Source organism: Nelusetta ayraudi, unplaced genomic scaffold, assembly GCF_046127955.1.
Source record: "Nelusetta ayraudi isolate G7.1 ecotype Tasmania unplaced genomic scaffold, CSIRO-AGI_Nayr_v1 ptg000135l, whole genome shotgun sequence".
Classification (NCBI taxonomy): domain Eukaryota; kingdom Metazoa; phylum Chordata; class Actinopteri; order Tetraodontiformes; family Monacanthidae; genus Nelusetta; species Nelusetta ayraudi.
In genome coordinates this window covers 8,523,165-8,543,215 of record NW_027466185.1, presented here as the reverse complement: position 1 = coordinate 8,543,215, position 20,051 = coordinate 8,523,165, and the positions used below count along the sequence as shown (strand labels likewise).

General features: G+C 43.7%; 2 protein-coding genes across 2 annotated transcripts; one reads left to right on the top strand and one right to left on the bottom strand.

Moving 5' to 3' along the window:
• The first annotated feature begins 713 nt into the window (after positions 1-713).
• On the top strand, positions 714-15,039 carry eno2 (enolase 2). The gene is made up of 13 exons (XM_076051637.1): positions 714-872; positions 5,876-5,961; positions 6,915-7,010; positions 7,516-7,574; positions 7,864-7,933; positions 8,778-8,911; positions 9,003-9,094; positions 9,183-9,313; positions 10,279-10,476; positions 10,562-10,763; positions 12,516-12,624; positions 12,722-12,780; positions 14,076-15,039. Exons 2-13 carry the CDS (start codon positions 5,877-5,879, stop codon positions 14,146-14,148), a joined length of 1,308 nt encoding a protein of 435 aa, XP_075907752.1. The 5' UTR covers positions 714-872; position 5,876; the 3' UTR covers positions 14,149-15,039.
• A 617-nt stretch (positions 15,040-15,656) lies between these two features.
• Positions 15,657-19,782, bottom strand: tpi1a (triosephosphate isomerase 1a). Its single transcript, XM_076051638.1, has 7 exons — positions 19,510-19,782; positions 18,510-18,633; positions 18,309-18,408; positions 17,501-17,618; positions 17,013-17,098; positions 16,668-16,755; positions 15,657-16,267 (listed from the first exon to the last, which is right to left on the bottom strand). Exons 1-7 carry the CDS (start codon positions 19,619-19,621, stop codon positions 16,149-16,151), a joined length of 747 nt encoding a protein of 248 aa, XP_075907753.1. The 5' UTR covers positions 19,622-19,782; the 3' UTR covers positions 15,657-16,148.
• Between the last annotated feature and the right edge of the window lie 269 nt (positions 19,783-20,051).

The following is a 20,051-nucleotide window of genomic DNA, read 5'->3' as shown; positions in this document are numbered from 1 at the left end:
ATTATAAAAAATGAAATACAAGCATAAAGTGCTTATATATTTTTATTTCAAAAGATTATATATAAATTGGATCAAACCAAATGTGATAATGGTATCCGTTAGGACCTTTAGGTTTGTCCAGTGAGATAATCAATTTCATGGCAAACAGAGGTTCATGTTTAAGCCAAGAAAGCCGCTGTGTTGTTGTTGTTGAGTGAACTTTAAATGTTTGAGCTTTGGGTGAAACAGGAAGACTACAAACATTGTGATTCACCTCTGGGTTGAGATGCCATGTCGAGTATCACAATAATTATGGAACTGGCGGGCAAAGAAATGAGAATGCAGTGACCATTGTTGCCAAGTATAAAACACTCTTGTGCCTTCTAAGGGTTGTCTTCAGCACCATTGTTTCCAGCTCTCGAGCGGTGAAATGCTCTGTCTCGCATACACACGCAGGGTATCATCATCATGTCTGGGTGCGCTGGAGAGGGATGAATTATGTAACTGCAGATACATCGACTGCACCCCATTTGCTGCCACAGCAGCAGCAGCAGCAGCAGCAGATAGCGAGAGAGAGGCGACGCTCACTTCATCTATTTTTACCACCTCCGTCGGCGGACGAGCCTCTGCACCCCATCCTTATCCCTTCATCCCACCCCTCTGTCCATCGCCTCCTTTTTTAATTAACCCTCCTCTCTCTCTCTCTCTTTCTCTCTCTCCGTCTCCTTCTGAGTCATCTCCCCTCCCCCCTCAGTCACACACATCGCACCCCCTCCTTCCCTCCTGTTTTCCTCTCTATTCCTGCCTCCCTCCCTCTCGCAGCCTCCTCAGTGTTTCTCGGTCGCCGTGAAAGGCAGAGCGCGCGCGCACGCACACACACACACAGGCGGCAGGTAAAGGCAGGAAATCCTCTCTTCCCATTTATTTTGAATATCCATCTTTTTTTTTCTTTTTACAGTTGATATTTTGTTGCATGCTACCCAATTTTCTAAGAGGAAAGATGTGGATTGATGCTGGAACCGTGTGTGTGTGTGCGTGTGTCTGTGTGTCTGTGTGCGCGTGTGTGCATGAGAGAAATGGAAATTTCTGTGTGTGTGTGTGTGTGTGTGTGTGTGTGTGTGTGTGTGTGTGTGTTTTCGAGATGCTTCTCCTCAGCATCCTTTGAAAATGGCTTTTGCATGTCCCCGCGTGTATGTATGAGAATATGAGGAGAAAGGGCCATATACATTCCTTAGATCCATCTGTTTGTGTGTGCGTGTGTGTGTGTATGTGTGTGTGTGCACGCGTCCGTTTTAGGTGTTACTCTGTCGATGAGTGTTGCTATGTTTCTGTTAGATGTGTGCGTGTGTGTGTGTGTGTGTGTGTGTGTGTGTGTGTGTGTATGTGTGTATGTGTGTGTGAGAGAGAGAGAGAAGGGGTTGGGCTCAGGGGAAGGAAGAAAAAAATATGGGAATGTTTTGGCAGGAACAATATTGTGTGTATCTGCATGGCTCTAACCTGTCATGGTCTTGGCGTGTGTGTGTGTGTGTATGTTTATATGTTTGTGTGTTATGTGTTTCAGCTGCAGGAAAATTCAACGAGTTGATGCGCTGGCATTTCACGCAAAGACGTGTGTGTGTGTGCCACTGACGCCACATATGACATGTGGGTGGATGTAAAATGTGTGTGTAATTGGAAGGCTATTGGGGTAATTGTGATAAAGCGACTATAAGATATTTGTGTGCCTGGTGTGTGTGTGCAGTTGCTCCACTTACTGTGAGTATCTGTGTGTGTGTGTGTATGAGAGAGAGAGAGAGAGGGAGAGATAAAGAGAGAGAGAGAGGGAAAGAGAGATACGTGCCTTCTGTTCAGCCTCCTCCACCTCCTTCCATCTTTCTTTCTTCTTCAGCCAAACAGGGTCATTTAATTATTTATCTCTCTTTCCATTTCCTCTTCTCCCCCCTCTCTCCCTCTCTTGCTCATCGTGCTCTTGAAACACACACACACACACACACACACACACACACACACACACACACACACACACACACACACACACCACAATCTCTCTTTCTCCTTCCTCACAGTTTTTACAACATCTCTCTCTCCCTCTCTCTCTCTCTCTCTTACATATCTGGGTATTTTAATCCAACGTCTGCATTATTCCTCCATCACTCTTCTGCTTTCTCTTGTCTACCGTTTTCCTGTTTCCCTTCCATTTCTCAGTATTTATATTAAACGGTGAGCACGCATGGAATTCTTCCAGCTGATGAACTGGGCAACGGCAGACCAGTCTTTTTCACTTACAGCAGTATAGCAAGCAAAAAGCCATTGCTCGGTGCAAATCCTGATCTATAAAACAGCTTTAACTGTTTGAATGGCGATGGTTTCAGCTCTTTGCCACTGTGCTGCTCACAGACAACATTAATTGGAAGCTGCTTCTCTCGGCACAAACGGACTAAAACTTTGACTTTTGCACCGTGCGTCCATTTTGGATCGAGTCAGCAGCCATGATGCCACGATGAAGCCTCCTGAATTAGATGCGGTGCTGGATTGTTCTCCCAGGAACACTGGCTAAGGCTTATGGGTAGTGTAGTTCCAGGACTGTTGACCATCAAAAAGATGGGAAAGGTTGAATTTAATAAAACATTCTGAACGGCTGCTTTTTCGAGCAATGGAGGAACCAGCTGCTCTTTTGCGCCCCCTGGTCTGCGTTGACTTTGTGCCTTCGACTTCACTGGCTGCAAGTCGAGCAAATCAAGGGTTTCCCTGCCATTAGATGCGCACAGATGTGTGATGCCGTCTCTCCCAAACACTGCAGCTCTCTGAGCTGAATTCTCCAACACGTCTCTGCCTGAGCCCCCAGATGTCAAAGAGGAAGCAGCTGGGATGCAAATTCCGTCCGTGCGACCGACCGACCGACCGACCGACCACACCCCTACACCTCTCTCGGCACAAGCGCGCCCTACTTGCAGTGTAAAAGTGTGACATCACCATAGATTTTTCGCGCTCTGGGGAGCACCACTCATGATGAGTAAGCCGATGCCGGCGCGTAAAAAAAAAAAAGAAAAAAAAAAAAGGCCAGACCAGATACGAAACTGGCTTCGCATTCCTGCAGCGGCTCTCTGTGTGGCCGGGCCCGCTCGTTTGTTTTCGTGTCAGCGTTGGTGTGTTTTCTGCTGAGCACTGCAGTCTCTGGTAGGTGTGGTGCGTTCACTGGTGTCCTCCCTCGCTGCTGCTGCTGCTGCTGCTGCTGCCGCCCCTGCTGCTGCTCCTGTCGAGGTTACGTAACACGCAGCATCACGGCCAAACAGCCAGAGAGCGAGCAGAGAGATGGGTGGAGATGGGGGGGATAACATCACTGACGGGGCGACAGATTGGAAGATGTGTTTGTGGTACTGTGATCAACGTGTTCAGCAAATATTGAGGAAACACCTTGTCGATGTCGCGGTTAACTGGCGTTCAGTGTAGTGATGGGAGCGGCACCAGCTGTAGGCATATCTCTCTTTTGTAAACGACGACAGTGCATGGTTCTCTCCGCATGTTGATGGATGATGTTTTTGCCGCAGTTTATTGTCGTTTTGGCCCATCCCATTTGGATACATTTGTACAGTAACTGGCAAAAGTTTTAGTTTCGGCTGATACTTAAAATGACCAATTAAAAGCAAGGTTCACTGCCTCAGTAACAATTCTGGGCCCAAAGACACGAGGTGGCTATTGGAAATCTTGACCATAGGTTTTGAACCGGAAGGCAAACTTTATCAGAACAGTATTTTAAATACATTTCTTGCACCAATTTCATTCAAGATGAATGAAGTGAATGTGGAAAACTTTCATCAGCCTTGGCTGTGCGAGGTCTTTAAAGCCGAGTTTTAAGATGAAGTCGACTACTAAGGTCTGCTATCATGCTGACAGTAGCATGACAACTGGTAAGATACTGTGACGACTGCGAAAAGAAACATTTGTTTCCTGCTTGTAATTTTGCTTATTTTGGTCATTTGTGCTACTACAGCCCAAATGTCTTGCTGTGAAAGTGAAGATAAACTTCTATTTAAAGGTGAGCTAGAGGATCTGTGGTTATTTAAACATTTTTTAAACACCATGACTGGAAGGTCTTGTGCTTATATAAAACTAATTAAATGTACATTTTCCCTTCAGCATTTCTTTTTGAACACTGCCAGTAGGGAAGGATAACTGATTTTCATCAGGCTAATAGAAAAGGAAAAACTGAATTTTCCTTCTTGACTTGAAATGGCACAAAATATAATTCTGCAACACATCTTTAGGAATGCAAAGTATGGAGGTAATAACAAGAAATAATTTTACTCTCCTGGTTTGCAAAAGGTAACAGAACAAGCTAGACTCCTCTCCTCACTGAGCATTCGCACGGCACAGAGACGGGGGACGGGATAAAAGGCTCATCTGTTTTTGACACATCGTTGCAGTTGTGCGTGCCTGGAATATCAATGAGGGGAAACACCCATGGAGATGGATGATAGCGAAAACGACAACGAGGACCGAAGCTCCGTGTCTTCCTATCCTAATAACGCCGCGCTGATCCAGAAGTCCGAAGCAGCAATCCAATTAGTTGTCAGTGCAGCGTATGAGCTGGATTTAAACATTCCGCACAGCCGGCTGGGAGGCGCGTGTGACTGGGACAATGTCACCAGATTTCATGAGGAAAGTTGTTGTGCTAGCATTGTTAGGTCAATGGGGGGTAGTCATGTTGATGTGAGGAGAGGTGACGACACCAGAGATATTCTGAGTGTGTCATATAGCCACATTGTGCTGCAACTCTGGCTCATCATTACGCTGAAGAGGCTCTTCAGTCTTAGGAGAGTTTTCAAGTGCTGATCGGTTCTTTGAAGCACAACTTTGTTTCATTTTGTGTGAATTCCTGGTTCCTTTTTTCCCTCCCTCACCGAGCAGCACTTGTCGACTGCCAAGCGAAGTCTCTGGAAACCGTCTCATTTGTGCGGAATTACGATGAGGGGGTACCTCGTGATCCCTCTTTGTCACAAATTAACGGTTATTCCCTTTAACCATTTGACTGGACCACATACTCTCAAAGTTTGTTTAAAGGCTCCGAAATTAGCCACAGCCGATGAGCTGCTCTTTTAACAGAGACAGCCACTGTGCTCTAACCCACACGGATGCACTCTGTTGTGGTCGAGATGTTTTTCAAAGCGTCGGATGGCACGTGAGAAGCATTTTTTTCCTTCTGGTTAGTGCTGTAGGAGCTCTCTTCCACCCCCCCCCTCAAGCTGTGTCTCTAGGGAGAGAGGAGGCAGCGGCAGTAAACAACATCAGGAGAAAAAAATTGGACTGCTAACAGAAAGGGTAAATGTACTGCTCACAATGCCCCCTTTCCAGCTGCCTAGTATGTTTAGTTGGCTTGTTGTGTCAAATCTCATTTCATTTTAAAGTGAATTTCTAGTGCACAGAATACAGACTTCTTTTTTTCTCAAATAGGTTTTATATTTTAAAAACAGATACAAACTCATTGGCAGAAAAGGAAAAATGGTCCCTGTGAGGTAGAACTAACAGAACGAGGGGGGGAAAGCTAGCCGGAGCTTCCAGGCAGGATGGTGAAGTAGGATTTTACTGCAGTCTGCAGAAATGGCAAAGTTACTGCAGTTTGTGCGTGTGTGTGTGTGTGTGTGTGTGTGTGTGTGTGTGTGTGTCTTCAGTGCCGGGCTTTGATTTTCACAGTGAGTGTGCACTAATGTGAGGGTTCTTGTCTCCCCTGACAGGATGTTCTCTGCGTTTTCACTTTAAAAATAGATTTCATCCCCGCGTTCCCTCCACCCCGACTCATTCCCAATATCAGTGAAAGTTTTCTCACCCTCTAAATCATTCACGGCATGGAACCGTGTAGGCGGGCAGTCATAACCTCATTTCTTGGTGTGTCCCACAGGATGTCGATCGTCAGCATTGTAGCCAGGGAGATCTTAGACTCCCGAGGAAACCCCACTGTGGAGGTGGACCTCAGCACAGAGAAAGGTGACCAGAGACTAGTTTACTCATCTGAGAATAAAGTAAAATAAGATGACGTCACAAGACTGTTTGCTCTTGCCAGGGCTTGAATGTACATAAATGCATTGAAAAGCTGCTTCTTGGATTGTTAAAATTCTCTTTGACGTTAAACTCCATTCTTCATCTTTAATCCACTCACAAAGACAGCAGCATATCAAATTACATTGTAAAAATAGATTTAAAAAAAATGAATGTTACAGAAAAATGCATTATTTATAATCGTAAATAAAACTAAAAAACACAATGAAAATGCTGTGACTCATGGCTTTCAATCTCTATTATCACTAGCATTTAAATACAAACTCACTTTAGAATCTTGTTTTCTAAAAAATAACTCTTGCCTGTCAGTAAACTTCTCAGTCCTTCACTCCTTTTACCTGCTCTAGTTTATCAAAAGTTTGCTAAATATAACTCATCAAATATGGATAAAACATTAAGCAAAGCTGCTGCATGCAAAAAAGTTTAAGATGGAAAATGTTCATACAATATTGTTTACACTACAATGTATATACAATTATATATATATATTTGTAACCCTCTGTGTGGAGTTTGCATGTTCTCCCTGTGTCTGCGTGGGTTCTCTCCGGGTTCTCCGGCTTCCTCCCACACTCCAAAAACATGAATGTGAGGTCAATTGAACACTCTAAATTGTCCGTAGGTGTGCATGTGAGTGTGAATGGTTGTCTTTTTCTATGTGGCCCTGCGATGAACTGGCGACTTGTCCAGGGTGTCACCCTGCCTTCGCTCTAAGACAGCTGGGATAGGCTCCAGCAGACCCCCGTGACCCTGAATAGGAATAAGCGGGTATAGAAGATGAATGAATGAATGATATTTGTAACCCCTCCTGATAAGAATTCAAGCACACATGACACAGTGTTACTGCAAAATTCTCACTGTGTTTGTGTGTGTCTGACCTTCAGGTTTGTTCAGGGCTGCGGTGCCCAGTGGAGCCTCCACGGGGATCTATGAAGCTCTGGAACTCCGAGATGGTGACAAGAGTCGCTACAAGGGCAAAGGTGAGTGTATTTACTATGTGCATTCCATAAAGTAGCACTTTCCAATTTGCTGGAGCCAAATGACAAGATCTTAGTCCACAAGGAGCAGGAGACCTCTAAAACTGAACTCCTCGTTCGCCCCTGGTGGTTTGTTCCTGTCCCATTTCCATTTATAACCTGCTCGCTGAGTTGATTGGGCAATTACATTAACGTTTAGTTTCTCCTGAACCTATGCCACAAAGTGACAAATGCAAATATGTTTATCATTTTATGAAAAAAAAAAAGCGAGATTGAAATATAATGGCTGCCCCCTAGTGGTTGACTGCAAGTGCATGGCCACGGTGCCCTCCACTTCTTGTCAGCAGATGGAACAGTGACCAATGTAAAGAAGCAGTGTCAGAAGATAAAGATAAAGCTTTTTGTTTTTAAGTCTCAAAATGTATTGCATGAATGTTTTGTTTGCTCATCTTTCCCAGTTGTTAAGTTAACTAACTTTAACAAAATCCCTGTTTATTCTCTCCATCAGGCGTTTTGAAGGCAGTTGGGCACATCAATGACACTCTGGGTCCTGCCCTCATAGCCTCTGTAAGTCACTGAAATGAAGAGTCCCTGTTTGAAGGACTGTTCTGTTATGTTCATCTGTCCCGCCTCTCATTCAAACAAAAAAGTGTGTATGCCAAATATTACAACGGTTTGAGAAACCGTGGATTTGCAACCGTTAATCTCTTGATACTTACATAAAATGCATACAAGTGCAAATAAAAAGTTGAAAATTGCTGTTTAAAAGGTTTTTTCAAACGTGTAAATATACACATTTCTGCACAGTGTGTGTGTTGTATTAAAGTTTGTCTTGCTGTTCTTGTGTGTTCGACAGGGAATCAGCGTGGTGGAACAGGAGCAGCTGGACAACATGATGATCGAGATGGACGGCACAGAAAACAAATGTAAGTCAGAGAGATGGAGATAGCTGAACATCAGACTGCAGAGTCACAAACACTTTGAAAGATGTTACTGCAGAGCTAGAGTACATGAATTGCCAGTGACTAATGCAGAATGCCCAATTAATTAATGCAGATTAAAAGCAGTGTTGCTGTTGATTTAACACAAAGAACAAAACATCTTTAAAGTCATGCACATTCCTGTATCAGCAGAGAAAATAATTTTGTTTGGAGACATTAATGAACACACCAGACCAAACATCAAGCTGCAGACTTTTTGAAAAGACTCTTTGTAATCTGTGTCTGAGCAAGAAATGTATTAATTTGGTGTGACAAACCATCAAAGGAACTTTAGGACTTAATCTGAATCAGAGCGTCTCAACAGCAGGCTCAAATAAGAATTATTCACTTAAAATCACCATTTTATTTGTTGTGGATCAATAAACTTATTTGAGTTAGAGTTGTTTGCCAGAGGAGCATGAAAAAACATCAGGTTTTTGAAACCCGTCTGTATACATGTACTGTATGACCTGCATGTTATCATATCTTAATATAAGTCCTATTAATGTGGAGTAAAAATATACAATTACCAGTGTATGGTACTGGTGGGTTATGTATACAAATGAGTACAAAAAACATTCAAAGATATAAATGCTGGTTTTTATCTAATGCCTCTACGAGTTATGATAAAAACCAGTAACGATAACTCGTTAATGCCTTAACGAGTTATCTAAACTCGTTAAGGTTCCCTTCACAAAATAATTAGATGCCTAATTTGGCCACATTTTAATGTGAAACTCTAATAACAAACTGACATTTTCACCCAAAAACCTGACTTCCCGTCAAACAGCTCAGTTCGGAGCCAACGCCATCCTGGGAGTGTCTCTCGCCATCTGCAAGGCTGGTGCGGCAGAGAAAGACATCCCTCTGTACCGCCACATAGCTGACCTGGCTGGAAACACAGAGCTGGTGCTTCCTGTTCCTGTAAGACCCCCCCCGAACTGCACCACATCGACCATCGCCACATCACACCATGAAAACATGCCCAAATGATTTTTTCATTTTGCATCCTCAGGCCTTCAACGTGATAAACGGGGGTTCCCACGCTGGGAACAAGCTGGCCATGCAGGAGTTTATGGTTTTACCTGTCGGAGCCGAGTCCTTCAAGTAAATATTCACCTTCCAGCGCCTTATCCGGAGAGATGACAGACATCTTATATTATTATACTTATATACTTATATTTTTGGATTGCAGGGAGGCATTGAGGATAGGGGCGGAGCTTTACCACACCCTGAAGGGCGTGATCCAGGAGAAGTACGGCCAGGATGCCACCAACGTCGGGGACGAGGGCGGATTCGCTCCCAACATCCTGGAGAACAGTGAGGGTGAGGGAGAGTATTTTGGTATCAAATCCAAACGAGAAACCTCCAGTAGAACTTAAAAGCGACGAAAACTCCTCAAGCCAGAAGTGTGATGTCACAAAGAGCTGATCCAGAACTGTGAGAGCACGGATGTAATGGATGCCCTTCTCACTTCTGTTCAGTTCATTGACGGGTCCAAGGCACATTACTTGAGAACCATTGGGAAACTTTGGCTGCGTTCAGACTGCGGGCGAATCTGATTAAAATCAGGTTCCTTCTCAAATCAGATTTTTAGGGCTGACTGCCCACACTGTTTTTAGCAAGTGTCCAAATGGGATGGCTGGCTGTGTGTTCAGACTGGGCCACATCATTGACCCATCTGACAGGTTGCTGTAGCAACGACGTCCAAGTGGAGGCGTCGTCCATAGTATCGTGTAGCGTGTGATGTCATATAATTGCAACAGCGGCACTTGTTGTGATGCATGTCCTGGAGCTCGGCTTGAATGGAGCTCTCTCCCCACAGACTGAGGCGCCAATGAGTTTCCTCCTCTGTCCAGGGACTGCTGTTTTCTACTTGTTCTGTCTGCTCCATTAGGTTACAGCTCCGCACCTGGAACGGCGCTCTCTGGTCTGGCGCATTGGCTCTTGCGTCATGCAGAGTGACGCCAGACAGTCAAAACCCATCGCTGTGTTTGGAGCTGTTCACACTGAGACGCATCTGTCCAAATACCATTTGAAAATACCTCCCGAAGGTGGTTTCAATCCGTTTGCAAAAATCTGATTTTAATGTGATTTGTGACTGTTCAGACTACAAAAGAGCCATCTGGTTTCAATCTGGATGGGCTAAAAATCTGATTCTGGCTGGCAGTCTGAACGCACCCTAAGTTTGGTATAATAAGGGACTTATCATGGAAATGTTTATAGGTCCTTGAGTCAGCGAATCCTCTTGTGTCTTCTTACATAAAGAAAAACAAAATTCTTCTGCCCAGCTCTGGAGCTCCTGCAGACGGCCATTGACAAGGCCGGCTTCACAGAGAAGGTGGTGGTGGGGATGGATGTGGCTGCTTCGGAGTTCTACCGTGAGGGGAAGTACGACCTGGACTTCAAATCCCCACCGGACTCGTCAAGACACATCTCAGCAGAGGAGTTGGCCGACATCTACCAGGACTTTGTCAACAACTACCCAGGTAAACTGCGGACAGTGTTGTTACTGACGCATTCAAAGAGGTGAAAGCTCGGTGACTAAATCTTCGCCCGTCTTTTACTCGCCAGTGGTGTCCATCGAGGATCCGTTTGACCAGGACGACTGGGAGGCTTGGTCCCGTTTGACGGCCCGGGTGGGGATTCAGGTCGTGGGGGACGACCTGACCGTGACCAACCCAAAGAGGATAGAGAAAGCGGCCGAGGAGCGAGCCTGCAACTGCCTGCTGCTCAAAGTCAACCAGATCGGTTCCGTCACTGAAGCCATACAAGGGTGAGGCCCCGTCATTCCATCTATAGTGTCAGTTCAAAGAATCAGAATTTAAAGGAACAAAGCTACGGGAAGGGTAGAGGTAGCCTTCCACTGCTTCTCAATGGCGAAAGTTTCAATTCTGCAACCTGGTTGATCCGTCTTGCTGAGCTCCAATGGAAAATGTTTTCCTTCATTTCCTTCAATGTCTTCGCTTTTGTCCCAACTCTGTTTAACCAGGAGTCAAAAGACACTGCAGCACATTGCTGCGTGCCACAATTGGAGATGCATCAGTAGCTGTGTTTACAATTTCAGTTTTTCCCAAGATAAAAGCGATATTTCTAAAATTTTGACGGAGTACAATTGCGATTGGTTGGTGTTTCCATTGGTGTTGAAGCGCATAAGCCGTAATTCTCATAAAATCTCAAGGGACAAGATTTTAAGAGAATTACGTTTGCTTTTGTTTGTTTACATTTGTTTGCTGTCAAGAATGGTTGTTAAATGTTTCTCTTTGGTTGCTTGAAAAAAATATTCCGTCTCCTTCTCCATCCAAACATAATGCGCCATTTTCACTTGAAGTGAACTGGTCACATGACCCCATACATCACATCCGGTGATGCGAAAAAAGTCTTTCCGTGACACTCTTGCGATATACCCCTATATGGATACGTCTGAAAAACCACCTCATGAGGGCGTCAAAACCTTTTAGCCATATTTGAGAGGTTTTTCGAAGTTTAGGTGTTTCCATTAGCATTAGTACAGTTTTTATTGCGATATTTAGGTTTTGCACAATTCTAGGGTTAATGGAAAATCAGCTACAGTCAGTCTTCCAATTATAAGTTACACTTGGCTAAACTAGCAGTTGTAAAACCTGAGTGGTCCACCAATTACCTTTCAAAAAAAGATACCCAAGAGAAATCTTGTTGGTGATTAAAGCAGAAACCAGGAAATTCATCAACCTGTGAACAATTCCAATATTACATACCAGTCAAGCATGCAGTCGGCTCAGTGCAGTGAACTCAAACTGGCCAAAGGTCGTCCGTCGTGGCTCCGATGACAAAGAGGCCTGCAGGGAAATTAAGAGAGACCCAGCTGTCGTGCTGTCGGTGGCCCACGCGGGGGTGGAAGCACAGACAGCGAACGCGGCCACATCACTCACCACCCGTCAGCCATGTTGACCTTGCTCCGCGGGCGAGCGGCGACACGCAGAGAGGGAGAGAGAGAGAGAGAGAGAAAGAGGATGCGTGTGATCAAACAAATTGATGCAGCCGGCTAGAATCTCGGCGCAGATCTCTGGCTCCTCGATGCGCTGGAGGAGAACAGCAGCGTGCGTCATTCTTCCCAGGCTTCAAACGTCACTCAGGCTCAAGGAGCCATCAATCACAGCGGTGGAGCTGGATTATAGAGAGAGGTAGGGGAGATAAAAATGGGTAATAAATACGTTTATTGCACCTGTCATATGAAAAGGCCGCCTGCATCATTAGACTGTTAGAATTTATGGGAAATTAGAATTTTTGTCAAGCGGGAGACGGGCGCTTTATTGTCCCTTGAAAAGTCAAGGAAAATGTCATTGGCATTCTTGTCAGTATTTGTTTTACACGAATGAGTTAAAATCACAACAAAGTTACAAAAGCTCTTCAAAGCTAAGACGATATAACCGCCAGCAGCACCTACCTTGAGACGCCAGGGCCGAGGATGTGCAACAGAGACGGCTTTAAAAGTGGTGATTGTCTCAAAAAAACAAAAAAACACCTATGCATTTGTTTTGTCTGTCAGGTGCAAACTGGCTCAGGCTAATGGCTGGGGCGTGATGGTCAGCCATCGTTCAGGAGAGACTGAGGACACCTTCATCGCCGACCTGGTGGTGGGACTCTGCACTGGACAGGTACACATGCGCACTTGTAAAAAATGTTTTTTTAAAAAAAAAATATATATATATATATATGCTCACTCAATGGTTTTTAATTCCAACTGTATTGTAGATCAAGACTGGCGCCCCCTGCAGATCTGAGAGACTGGCCAAGTACAACCAGCTGATGAGGTCAGTAAGCAGCAGACAGAATCATTTACACAACTTTATTTTGGCTGTTTTTGCCTATTCGGAAATATGTCTCGTTAAATGGAATATATTAGCGCGTGTAGGTACATGTCCTCTTCAGAAGCAAGCCATTTGTCTATGATTGACTGCTTGGAATTCTGCATTAAAAATAAAAATAAAAACTTTGTGGATGTGTGTGTGCAACTAGCTGACTCACTTGTGCAGTTGACTGAAATTTGGCAGCATGAATTTTGTATTCATTTAAAACTAAATTACCACCCGTTTACTTCGCCGCTCAGTTCAGTATCCTCAGCTTGCGCCTCGTTTGGGCTCAAAACCATGCAGCCTTGCGACAGAGCTCCTCCGGCGGATGGCTGCTCTGCTCTCCCTCGGCGCTCAGCACCACAGGGGCTAATTGACGTGGCAGGTGACGGCAGCGCCGGTGTCACCCCACGCTTTCGAGCCAGTCAGCAGCAACAGGAGGGGGGAGGGTGGGTGCCGAGGAACCGGGAGAGGGAGGAGCATGCGTGTACTACGGTGAGGAGGGGGAGGAGGACGAGGAGGAAGGACGAGAGAGGGAGGGCAGGAGGGATCGGCTCAGAGCTGTAATCCCATTGCGGCGGCGAGGAGACGCAGGAGAGGTGGACGGTGCAGAGATTTACAGGGGCATTAACCAGCCAGGGACGCTAATAAGTGCGGCGAAGCGTGTGCACACGCACATCGCAGGGGTTGGAAGTGGGTTATGCCGCAGTGGGTCAAGCAGAGATATGTTGATTTGACGTGAACGTTTCCCTTCATAACGTGCGAAACACAAGTAAGACATTTTCAGAAGCATTTTAGGGGATATTCCGCTTATTGAAAACCAATTAACTTGTAACGGAGGTTATAGTTTAGTTCATTTTACCAGTCACCAAAGAGGGCCATTCAGATTTATTTATTTATTTATTTTTTTAAATATATATTACCGTTACTTTTGGTTGACTGAGCATCTATGTGTTGGTCCGGGACAGAATTATTTTACTGGACCACACACTCATCGTTAATACGGCAACATATTGTTGTTGTTTTGTTTCCACACACTGGAAACACTGGAAATTTGAGTTTCAAAATAATTCTAAGGTTTAGCTGACTTATCAAGGCAATCAACCCAAATGATTACACAGTACTGGTGAATTGCTATGGGAAACGGTCTCCAAAATGTGTTGTCTTCATGAAAAAAGTAAAAAAAAAAAAAAAAAGAATGAATGACTGAATGAATGTATGACCTTTCAACGCTTCATCTGTTTCCTCAACTGCAGGATTGAGGAGGAGTTGGGCGACCTGGCTCGCTTCGCAGGCCATAACTTCAGGAATCCCAGCGCCCTGTTGTGAACCTGACGGATGAATGACCGCACATAGACACGCACGCGCGCGCACACACAAACACATACAAACTGACAGATGCAACAAACTTCAATAGAGCCATGTAAAAATGACAATATCACACAGATTTCTGAAATAAGAAAAAAACATAATGAGCAAAGGAACAGGGAAAAAAAGCGATGAACAAAATGATTTATGCACTGATGTAATGGTGAGTCGATGCTGTATGCACACACACAAACACAAATGCAACACGCGCTAATGCACATGCAGGGGAAAAAAATACAGAATTTATAAGCCAGACATGCACTGTTACTGTAGTTTTAAAGGAATAGTTTGTGTACAGTTAAGGGACAGACCTGCAAAAATGAGGATTATAGTTCTTTGTTAAAACAAAGAGATAAATAGTAATATGATAGTCACTTAGACAGAAGCGCGCAACTGAAAGAGATTTAAATAACAATAATATTATTAATAATAATAATGATAATAATTAAAAAACTGTGCACCAAAAGAGGACGAAACAACCTGAAATTATTTCAGGAAAAAAAGTTACATAAACACTCACACACTCACCTGGACACTGAAGTACCTGCACTCTGCCCACTTCTGTCCTCTTCTCGTCTTATTTTTCTTCCTGTCGTGTCTCTTTATTGGTTTTAATCTTTTCCTCCTGGATGTGATTATGATTATTTGTTCTCTATGCTTGAAGTTCTAATAAAAATAAGGAGAGGAAGAAAAAAAAACAAACAACCACCCTGCTAGAGTCCCTCTGTCCCTCCTGAATGTCTGTGACAGCTGTGTTGAGAAGATGAACGAGAATACAAAAAAACCAAAACAGGACAGAATGCTTGTCACTGAAAATAATGTGAAATAAAATATGTTAATTTACAATTTAAATCAGAGTTCAAAGGTTTCTTTTTGTCTTTGTTTGTCTCTGCTGCAACTTTGCTTCATTGATTTTCACTTATGTGTGGGTCACACATTGGAAATGTGTGGGCGACTGATTGATTTATTTTTGACACCAACATCTCGCTGAAGGCTATTTTGTTTATGAAATGTGAAAGCACAGACAGAGTTGATGTTTGTAATAGCCATTTTTCTAAATTACCAGTCTGACCTGGCTCTCCAGGGCTGCAGAGACTGGGTTTATCTCGAAAGGGTTGCATTTAGGAGTGCTTATTGCTTTAAAAACACAATGTTTCTGTAAAAACATTAGAGGTCATGTGACCAATAAATACTAAACTATGATTTTTCTCCTAAAACGCAGAGAATCTGCCCTGATCTGTGATCCAAATCCATCTCAGCCTTGTCTTTTATGTTTCCAAAATGCTTCATTGCAGCATAATGTAACAGGCAACACTTCTTGGTTGTAATGCAGAAGAACAGCAGCAATTATTATTCCTGGCAATCACCACCGTCTTAATCACCATGTGAAGCACACACACACATGCAGGAAACATATCGTAGATAACAACAACTGGCTAATTTGACAGATAAGACACATTTCAGATAAACACTTTCAACGTATTTATTTTTTTCCCACTTGCTCAGTTTCGTGTTGTTGAGGAATGTGTTAAACACACAGCAGCAGAGTGCAGCAAGACAGACATAAAGCTCTTGTGTTTATCGGCAACAACCTCTTAAAGGAGAAAGACCCTGATGCCCAAGTGTGAGCGTGCATTCACGAACAGTCTGGCTGTAGCTTTTAATGTGAAGGGAATCATTAATACACCAATACTAGTGCAAAGACAAAAAACAGAGTGACTGGTTTCTGTGGGAAATACATTTTCTCTTTCATAATAAGTAAATATATATGAAAAAGATACTTTATATTCATTTTAGTTCTGAAATTAAGAAACTAAAGACCAGTTTTACTGATCTGTCTTACATACAACATCTCTTAGTGAATAAGAACTGGATCAAGAGACCCAGTGTGCAGACACAGTGATGGACGACAGGGTAGAGTGAGACCCAGCGTCTCTGACAGAGCCGCTTCTTGTTTTTTGCTAATCGCGTGCATTGATGATGTCGACAAATTCTGGTTTGAGAGAAGCTCCGCCCACCAGGAACCCGTCCACGTCGCTCTGAGATGCCAGTTCTCTGCAGTTGGCAGCTGTTACTGAACCTGCCATACGGAGGGAGAGAAACACATGTTGGATTATGCTTAATTTTCGGAACCGAAATATGCAACAGCGAGATCAGCGTTCCGCAGCTCCGGCTACAACAAATTGTGGAATGGAAGACAATTAATCTCTTCCAAAGTGATGAAATAAATGAAAATATGTTTATTCTAAGAGAGTAAGAAATATTCTGAAATGTAAAGTCGAAGTTTTGGTCACCTGCAGTATCGGTCACTGACTACACTAGCAGATGGACCAGAAAGGAATCATACACAGAAATGCAACAATAAAATACTCGCGATGCAAATGACATTTTAAAATGCGTGTATAATTTAGATCTCAAATCAAATTTTTCAGTTGTGAAATAGGTCAAAAAAACACTTGACAAACAAGAGCAGCACTGACCTCCATAGATAATGCGCACAGAATCAGCCACATCGTCAGAAATGTTCGCTCGGAGCCACGCCCTCAGTTTTTCATGGACCTCCTGAGCCTGGACACGATCACAGACACGCACATTCAACATCACAGTACCTGCATAAAAGGCATAAAATGCTCCTGGACCAGGGAGACTGAGGCTATCTTGTATCTTAATCTCATTTCTGACTATCGTGGGAATCTCCGACACTGGTAAATCAACATACTGGAATGAGTCTCAATAAACCTCTGCAAGTGTGATATAGAACTGCATAACTAACATTGATTCATTCAGTGTTCAGGAAGAGGCCCGGTGGATGGAGCCAGTGGTACCTGCTCAGGTGAGGCCGTCTTCCCGGTGCCGATCGCCCACACCGGTTCGTACGCCAGCACCACTTTACTCCAATCCTTCACGTTATCTAAGGCACCACGACAAGGATTTCTCAAAAAAACTGAAAGTTTCTAAACTATTTTAAACATTCAAGAAAGATGACGTACAGAACAGCAAAGGTGAACAAGATTTCGAGAAACTGCACATCACCACTGAACTTGTTTTAAGAGGAAAAACCGTTGCGCATTAATAGAAACTCAACAGCTGCTTCGAGAGAAATTCACCCTCCATCAGGGACCACTGACCTATTTACATTTTAAATAAGTCTGCAGCCTTCTTAAAGTAGATAAATGGGCTACATAAAGTGATGATTTCACAGAAATTACATCCAGGTAGCATTAATAGCCCACAGCTCCAAACCTTGGGCAGAAACAGGAATCTGACAAGACAACTAAAAGTAATCAAGATCAAAAGACCCCCCTCTGATCACCTGCAATAACCTGCGTCTGATTATAAACCACTTCCTCTGTGGTGCCGGCCTCCCGTTCCTCCAGCTTCTCCCCGATGCAGGCGATGACGCCCAGGTCGCTCTCCAGACAGTGAGCCACCTGAGACACCAGACCGGAAAACCAAGAGTTCACAAGAGGCTTCATAAGACACACTTAATGTGCGAGTATCACAACAACGAGGCCTTTGGATTGGGCATTCATGTGCCAAAGCCAAGTGTGTTATATTTAGTCACAATCAGAAGCCAATGACAATAGTTTATTATCGAGTGCAATCAGACTGGGAGGCTGAAATACACATGATCAAAAAGGAGATGAAGAAAAATAACTTATTTATTTATAAGAACTCTTAAAACCTTTTTGATAACATATATATATTCCACTCTTGTTTTTCTACACCATCCATCCATCCATCCATCCACCTTCTGCCGCATTATCCGGAGTCGGGTCCGACAAGCTAACAGTGCTTGCAAGAAATTGCAGCCTGCAAGTCTAGTTTAATCATTTTCTCAGTATTTCCAATCTGAGGTTGCATTTCTATTTTTTTTTATAATCTGACGGAATGATAAAAAACAGCAACATGATTAGGGTGTGATTTGGAATAAGGTTACTCAGGATACCATATGAATTTGTTTCTGCATAACAAAAAAAATAACTAAATAAAAATACATGGCACCTACCAAAGGAGTGCAAACAGCTGCTTGTTTTGTTCTAAAACAATATCTTTTACATGCACACGCAAAAAACACACAGATCGACTAGAAAGAAAATATAGTCAGAAAACGCTACCACCTTCTGTCCTATCAGCTCGTCGCTTTCCCCAAAGACATGGCGGCGCTCAGAGTGACCCAAGATCACCCAGTCGAGTCCGCAGTCCTTTATCATAGCAGGACTAGAGGGGGAGAGATGAGGAATCACAGGCGTGTCAAGGTCACCTGACCACCCATCACCTGCTGTTATCCCATCAGTGTCGGTCTACTGTGTGGACCGCACCTGATTTCTCCTGTAAACGCTCCCTTGGCAACCTTGAAGCAGTTCTGAGCTGCGACGCCGATCTTTGGATCGAGACTGGAGCGGGCAAAGTCCAAGTAGATGGAGGGGGGAGCGCACACCACCTCTGGAAACAGGGCAGCAACGCATTCATTCACATTCATACTTTCTATCAAAAACATTTTATTCTTCACTCTGCATTTGGCATGTTGTACAATGCATAAGAAGCATGTTACAATACATGAAATGAGAAATGTCAGCAATAGAAGCTACTGACGTTATGAGTAAGCTGCATAGACACAAATACAATGCATATTCTGAGGGGTGGTCAAAAACATCTCATGCAAATGAGTGTTCACCATCTGACAGGCTTTTTTTTTTTTAATTATTATTATTTTACAATAAAAGCTAATAGCATTTAGCAACTAATTGACACGGCTGAATTTCATCTTATACCGCCAAAATGAGCGTTACTTAGCAAATGAGACATTTTACGTCTTGCATGGTTTATTATGTAAAATAAACGTTTAATTTAGGATACATAGAGTCCAACCAAAGAGGCAGGATGTCGGTATTTATGGTATCGGCCTACAGATAGCTGCATCTGTCGGCCATCAGCAATCTAAGCACTACGGCGAGCTCTTGAACGCACCCAAAACAAACAAACAAACAAATAAACAAACGACAAAACAACAAAAAAGGCAGAAATGTGAAAATGTGTGAAAGTGATTGAGACTATAAAAAGTACATTTCAGAATAAGGCTGCTTACTTGTATCAAAGCCAAATCACTCCGTTATTTTTGGCATTTAGACCGAAACGTCAGGCGCTATTACGCAACTCATCCAATCACATGACCTTCAATGTCATCGCGTCATCTGATCAGCACGATCTCCGACTCTTTATCGATCATGTTGTTGGCTTTGCCAACACGCCCTCATCCCTGGCAGAACAGGTTTGTGTGTGTATGAGAGAGAGAGTATGTGTGTGTGTGCGTGCGATCACCGGTCTGCTCGCTGAGTTGGGCGGTGTTCAGGTTGGTGATGAGCTCCTCCAAACTCTCCTTGTTGCCGTTCATCTTCCAGTTTCCTCCTACGAAGAACCTACGAAGCGCCATGGCGGAGCTACTTGTGGCTGGTACCCGGAGAGGAGAGCTTGCTGCTGCTGCTGCTGGGGTCCGCAGTTTGGATTCAGATGCTGGAGGGAACAGGCTGGATGTCAGGTGGTGTCGGAATTATCAGAGGGAAACGGCAACGGAATAATGCGGAGGCCTCGTCTTCTTCTGCCGTTTTGGATTAGTCAAATGCGAAGCGCGTACGTGGCACTTTGGTACCACCTGCTGGTCAAAATAATGAACCGGGGTGAGGTGGGGAACCCTCAATTATCAATTATTATTTGTCCAAAAGTGTCAGAGCTGCGTTTTTATTACAACTCTGAATAATTTCACTCACACATTGAATAGTTTTATATGTTTGTATGGTTTATAGACCTCAAGAAAGCATTTGATACAATTAATCATAACATACTAATAACCAAATTAGAACAGT